Source organism: Leopardus geoffroyi, chromosome A1, assembly GCF_018350155.1.
Source record: "Leopardus geoffroyi isolate Oge1 chromosome A1, O.geoffroyi_Oge1_pat1.0, whole genome shotgun sequence".
Classification (NCBI taxonomy): domain Eukaryota; kingdom Metazoa; phylum Chordata; class Mammalia; order Carnivora; family Felidae; genus Leopardus; species Leopardus geoffroyi.
The window spans coordinates 87160407-87167734 of NC_059326.1; the positions used below are offsets into that span (position 1 = coordinate 87160407).

The window sequence follows — 7328 nt, forward strand, 5'->3', positions numbered from 1 at the left end:
AGGATTCAGAGATTTCCTAAAGACACAAAAGAAGAAAAATTACAACAAACTTTCTTTTATTTAGAGAAATCGGAAAATAAAGTAGTACACACATAAACTAAATTGTTCTCCTAATTCTCTGCAATATTCACATGTTTTTCTAATTTCTATTAATCCAGTAAAGAAGTGTTGGCTGAAAATAAAAAATAACGGGGCATCTTGTGGCTCAGTCGGTTGAGGGTGCAAATTTGACTCAGGTTGTGATCTCATAGTTCATGAGTTTGGGCCCCATGTCTTGCTCACTGCAGTTAGTGCAGTGTCTGCTTTGGATCCTCTGTCCCCCTTTTTTCTGCCCCACTCCTGTTCACGTTCTCCCTCTCACTCTCTCAAAAATAAACATTTAAAAATTAATAAATAAAAGCAAAGCTTCTCTTGTTCAAGGAAATGGTTGTTGAACATAAGAAAAGAAGTATTAAAACTGAGCATGAACATAAAGAAGCTGGGATTCAAAAAAAATAAGTAAAACTTATGCAAAATTAAATGGAGACATACTTTTTTAAAGTTTTTTTTAAAATATCAGAGTTCTCCAGAGAAACAGAATCAATAGAATGCACAGATACAGATAATAGATAGATGAGAGATAGAAAGATGATAGATAGATAGATAGATAGATGATAGATAGATAAATAGATAATGATACAGACACACATTGGTAGACAGGTAGATATAGAGGTAGACAGTTAGACAGAGGGAGTCACAAGTTGAAAATCTGCAGGACAAGATGAAGACCCAAGAAAGAGTTGATGTTGCAGCCAAAGTCCAACCATGGTCTGAAGGCAGAATTCAGTCTTTCTAGGGGGAACTCAGATTGTTTTATCATAAGACCTTCCACTAATTGCAGAGTTCTTCACATAATGGAGAGCAATTGATTATTCAAAGTCTACTGATTTAAGTTTTAATCTCATCTAAAAATACCTTCACAGAAAATCCTGACTGGGGTTTGAAATACCCAGATATTATGGCCTAGTCAAGTAGACACATAAAGTTCAGAATTACAGAGACTAATTAGTTCCCAGAAATGGTTGAAAGTTTATTAATTTCATTAATTTTTACAACTTAAAGATTCTCATTTTCACCTTTTACAACAAGTCTAAGAAAAAAAATATTGCAAAGTAAACCGTGGCTTGCCATTAAATCTTGAATCGTTTCTACTTCAGAACAGTCAGAAGGTGAAAATACATGGGTTAATGAATGAACTATACTTCCATATTCATCATAATTTAATATCATCACCATCATTATAATCATCACCATTAGCATCATTTATCCTGGCAAATGTTCTCATACTAAGCAGCTGTGGCCTGGTTACTTTCCACACTGTTCCCATCCACATGTTAACATGACACTGTTTCCTTCTATGACCCTCTGCTCTTGAATTGTTAAGAATTGTATCCCTAAAAGAAAAGAGAGAGAGGCAATCCAAGAAACAGACTCTTGACAATAGAGAACAACGTGATGGTCACCAGAGGAGAGGTGGGTGGGGGGATGGGCTAAATGTGTAATGGGGATTAAGGACTGGACTTGTTGAGATGAGCACTGGGTGTTGTATGAAAGTATTGAATCACTACATTGTACATCTTAAATTAATATTGCACTGTATGTTCACTAACTGGAATATAAATAAAATCTTTAAAAAAGAAAATAAAATAATTGTATCCCTAATTTTTTCCCACTGCAGGTGTACTGCCTTCTTTGAAACTTGTTTCAATAAAGACTTTTCAAGTCAGTGACTTTCAAACTTTTGTGTCAATGATTCATGTAGGTAAAATATTTGATACACATACACACATAGACACTCACACAACTGACTTACCCTACCTTGTACAATCCTCTCTGAAATTTTCTATTCCATTTCATGCTAACTTAACTCACTGTTAAATGCCTGTTGCCTTAAATGCTTGTCAAATTGATTTAATGAACAATAAGTGGCATATAACCTGGAATTTTAAAGAAATACTGTTCCTAGAGAAGCAGTTATAAATTATTTGCACGGGGAAGGAGGAGGCAGACAACAGCCTGAATTAGTAATGGTATACTTTCCACAGGGATCTAGAATTTTTGGAACAAAAGAGTATATGGAATGGAACAAATGAACCTCAAAATACCAGTCACTCCCTCACACATACATGCACACATTTTTCTGCCTGAAGGCTCCTTCTCCTTAGATCTGAATCAATAGTAGAGCACTTGGGGGGATCAGTAGGTTAAATGTCTGACTTTGGCTCAGGTCAAGATCTTGTGGTTCAAATCAGGCTCTGTGCTGACAGCTCAGAGCCTGGAGCTTGCTTCAAATTCTGTGTCTCGCTCTCTCTATGCCCCTCCCCTGCTCTCTCTCTCTCAAAAGTTAATAAACATTCAAAATTTAAAATAAATAAATAAATAAATAGATCTGACTTAATAGTCACATTATAGTTTTCTGGAATCATAGTCTAAAGTTAGCTGCAAAGAAATAATTATCACCCTATAAACCCCACTAAGCAAAGAGGAAGTAGCATTTTTTTCCACCAGCACATTATCTTTTGAGTCTGTCACTTGGAAGGACACAGGGGTTCTCTCCATCTACCGGCAAGCAAAGATACAAGTTATTTAGTTTAGGATCCCTGAAAGAGAGAAGACCTTGCTCTGTTCACATTCTAGCATCTGAGATGACATTGTGCATAGTTATTACCCTGGAACAAAGAGTTTTCATGGACAATAAGTATCTCAGGATGAGTGATACCTGCCGTATCAGTGCCCTATTGCATTCAACAGGCTGTGGTCTTTCCCAAGAACCTTCCACATGGCTCCCTTCACATCTTTGTTTCTCAGTGTGTAGATGAAAGGATTCAGAGTGGGGGTCACTAGACAGTAGAAGAGGGTTAGGAACTTGCCCTGGTCCTGGCTTGCCACATTCCCAGGCTGCATGTACATGTAGATTATAGTGCTATAGAAGAGAGACACTACAATCATGTGGGAAGAGCAGGTGTTGAAGGCCTTGCGCTTCCCAGCTGCAGACTGGATCCGCAGAACCGTGGCTACAATATAGCCATAGGAAACCAGTATTATGGCGAGGGGCACCAGGACAATGGGGATGGCCAAGAAGAAAACCAGGCCTTCAACACGCCTAGTGTCCACGCAGGAAATGCGGATGATGGCTGGCATCTCACACACAAAGTGATTGATGTGATGGTGACCACACCGCTCCAGGGACATTGTCAGTGGGGACATGAGGATGGAATTGGCAATCCCAGTGAGCCAGGCACAGGCTGCCAGTCGCAGGCACAGCTGTGGGTGCATGATGGTCATGTAGTGAAGAGGCTTGCAAACAGCCACAAAGCGGTCATAGGCCATGACAGAAAGAAGAATGCATTCAATGCCACCCACAGACAGGAATGCAAAGAGTTGTATGACACAGCCCATATAGGTAATGGTCTTTTGTGGGCCCCAGAGGTTGACCAGCATCTGAGGAATGCTGCTAGAGGTGTAACAGAGATCCAGGAGGGACAGGTTGCAGAGGAAGAAGTACATTGGCCTGTGCAGCCGAGGGTCCACCACGGACAGGAAGATGATAATCGAATTTCCCATGACAGCCAGAAAGTAAAACACCATGTTAGTGAAAAACAAGACCATCTCCAGCTTTGGCTGGTCAGAGAATCCAAGCAGAATGAAGTTTCTAGAGCTTTCATTTCTTTCCATCACACTTGGCTTGATAAACCTGTTTAGGGAGGCTAACATGTGTTATCACTCATACAGAAAATGAGGCACCACATTTTTTCCCAAGAAAATAGTTTTGTTCCACCTATTTAACTGGGACACTTGCTTGTGCATTGCCTGGAATTATAGGGTGAGGGGCTAAAAATATTTGTCTGTAAAGTGATGGAAGCTGTAACTTTTGCCTCTATATCTTCTAATCTGGTTAAGTGAGATAAGTGGATACATCTTTAAAAAAAAGTCTTCTTTGGAAAGAAGAGTTAAAATGGTGGATCAGCATGGAGACCCTGAGTTGCCTGGTCTGTGAAACATAGGTATATCACTACCAAACCATTTTGAACATCTAGTAAATCGATCTGAGGTTTAATGCAATAATCTGCATAATTTGAGTCACAGAATTTGACAGTTATGTGTGTGAGGAGGTGAACTGAAGGAGGGAAAAGTCACAGAGGGTAAGGTATTATTTTTGCAGAGACAGGACAGAGAAGGAGAAAAGGGGAGAGTGTGGTGCATTGGGATTGAGTAAGAAAAGCAATCCGCCCTGAAAGTTGCTGGAGAGAAAAAGAAAGAGTGAAAACACTCACTGGGGAGGGAACAAGAAATCAGTTCCCCCAAAACAATTGATGGTGAGAAAGGAGAGGGTTTCAAAACCACCAGGATTCTATAAACAATGAGGTACAGAATCTGAAGTTCCCAGAGCTCAGTGCCTCGTGGTGCTCTGGCAAGGAAGCAGGGTAAATCTTCAGGAACGGCAGGGTCTGAGGGGTCTGTGTGCCACACAGGGAGAATTGGTTCACGTGTTTGAAGCGCATTTGATAGTGGCCAAACAGCCTCCCCACCAGCAAAGGTCCCAGCAGACCACGGAAAGCACACATTTGTTGGTATTAGGACAAAGACACCAAGAGTGCAGGGAAACCTGGTGCCAGCTGTGTATTCTGATTTGCCATAATCTCTGAACTTCTGCCACTGTGCAATTGCATGAATGTTTTCTGTGGCAAGCCAACACCCCGGCCATTGCTCAGTGAGATCCTCCCCGCAGAGAGTCTGTGCAGGTACAAACTTCAGTGTACCTCTGAAGTGTGAGGTTTTGAAACCCATATCTGAGATAAAACTCTGGAGAAGTTGCCACCTGGCTGGCAGATGACTTGGACACAGACAAGGTAGAGGCAGGGAGTGGAAGGAGGCCTGAGACAAAGGAGGGGTGCTTGATTGTGGACTGTTGAAAGCACAAAGTTCCTACCCCAGAGACTAGGAAACTGGATGAAGCCATTTCCACATCTCTTGCACATGCATAAGCACAGGGCACATGTGCACCACACTAAAACACCCCAGTAAGCTAAGCAACACCACCTAATGGACAATGGAGCTATTACACCAAGCCATGCCCAACTGTACCCTCGAAGCACATCCCCCTGGAGACCAGCCAGCAAAAGTCACTCCACCTGCTTAGTGTAGGGACTCTGGAGTGCTTCACAGTTTCAGTTCTACATGGAAACTGGATGTAACTTCATTCGTGTTTCATTCTGTTTGCTGGTTCATTGTTTTGTTTGCTTCTGTTTTTGCTTACATTTTCTTTATTCTTTCTTTCCTTTCTCTTTCTTGGATACAGAAAGAGAAAAATTTAATTTTATTATTTTCTACTTTACTTTTTATTATTTTTAAAATTCTTATTCTATTTTACTCTTTGTTTAATTTTATTCTATTTTGTTATATAAATTGTTTTAATTTAAATTTTTTCTTACCTTATTTTTTCATTCCTCTCCTTTTTTCTCTATTCTATCAAGCTTACTTCAACAAACAAACTGAAACACACCTAGGATCTAGCTTCCTTTATTTGATTTTTTGTTTTGTTTTTAATTTTTTAATTTTATCAATTTTTTTCCTTCTCCAAAATGACAAAACAGAAATTCACCTCAAAAGAAAAAAAAAAAAAACAGGAAGAAATGACAGCCATGGACTTAATCAACACAGATATGAATAAGATGTCTGAACTAGAATTTAGAACCATGATAATAATAATCTTACATGGGATTGGGACACCTGGGTGGCTTAGTCAGTTAGGCTTCTGACTTTGGCTTAGGTCATGGTCTCACAGTCTGTGAGTTTGAGCCTCATGTCAGGCTCTGTGCTGACATCTGAGAGTCTGGAACCTCCTTTGGATTCTGTGTCTCCCTCTCTCTACCCACCCCCCACATGTGCTCGCTCACTCTTAAAAATAAATACAAATTTTTAAAAATGTAAAAGAACATTAGCTGGGGTTGAAAAAAGATGAATGGGTTAACCAAGGAAATAAAGAGAAAATTAAAAATTAAAATTACATTAAAGCCAATGAAAAGGAAAACACGACAGTCCAAAATCTCCACAATGCAGCAAAGGTGGTCATAAGAGAGAATTATATAGCAATCCAGGCTTTCCTAAAGAAGGAAGAAAGGTCTCAAATACACAACTTAAATTTACACCTAAAAGAGCTGGAAAAATAACTGCAAATAAGTCACCAAAACAGCTGTAGAAGGCAAATCATAAAGATTAGAGCAGAAATCAATGTTATCGGGGGAAAAAAAAAAGAAAACACCAACAACAGAACAGATCAATGAAACCAGGATCTTTTTCTTGGAATGAATTAACAAAATACATAAACCCATAGCTAGATTGATCAAAAAGAAAAAGGAAAGGACCTGAATAAATAAAATCATGAAGGAAAGAGAAGATATTACAACCAAACTGTGGAAATACAAACAATAATGAGAGAATATTATGAGCAATTGTATGCCAACAAATTGAGCAATCTGGAAGAAAGGATTAAATTCCACAAACTACAAAAACTGAAACTGGAATAGAAATTTTGAACAGATCCATAATCAGTAAAGAAATTGAATGAGTAATCAAAAATCTCCCAACAAACAAGAGTAGATAGAGTTCAAGGCCAGATGGCTTTCCAGGGGAATTCTACCAAACATTTAAAGAAGAGTTAACACCTATTCTTTTGAAGCTGTGCCAAAAAATAGAAGTGGGAAGAAAAATTCCAAACTCATTCTAAAAGGCCACCATTACCTTGATACCAAAACCAGACAAAGACCCCACTAAAAAGAAGAAGTACAGACCAATTTCCTGATGAACATGAATGCAAAAATTCTTAACAAGATACTTGTAAACTGAATCCAACAATACTTTAAAAGAGTTATTCACCATGATCAAGTGGGATTATTCCTGGGATGCAGGGCTGGTTCAATATCTGCAAATCAATCAATATGATACATCACATTAATAAAAGAAAGGATAAGAACCACATGAGCTTCTCAATAGATGCAGGAAAAGCAGTTGACAAAATGCAGCATCCTTTCTTGATAAATCATCAAGAAAATAGGGATAGAAAGAAAGTACCTCACCATCATAATGGCCATATAAGAAAGACATATAGGGGCGCCTGGGTGGCGCAGTCGGTTAAGCGTCCGACTTCAGCCAGGTCACGATCTTGCGGTCCGTGAGTTCGAGCCCCGCGTCAGGCTCTGGGCTGATGGCTCAGAGCCTGGAGCCTGTTTCCGATTCTGTGTCTCCCTCTCTCTGCCCCTCCCCCGTTCATGCTCTGTCTCTCTCTGTCC

The 7328-nt window shown here is 39.5% G+C and overlaps 1 protein-coding gene across 1 annotated transcript; it reads right to left on the reverse strand.

Annotated features, from left to right (window-relative positions):
* Positions 1–2766: 2766 nt before the first annotated feature.
* Positions 2767–3714, reverse strand: LOC123577761 (putative olfactory receptor 2W6). Its single transcript, XM_045440009.1, has one exon. It carries the CDS (start codon positions 3712–3714, stop codon positions 2767–2769), a length of 948 nt encoding a protein of 315 aa, XP_045295965.1.
* Between the last annotated feature and the right edge of the window lie 3614 nt (positions 3715–7328).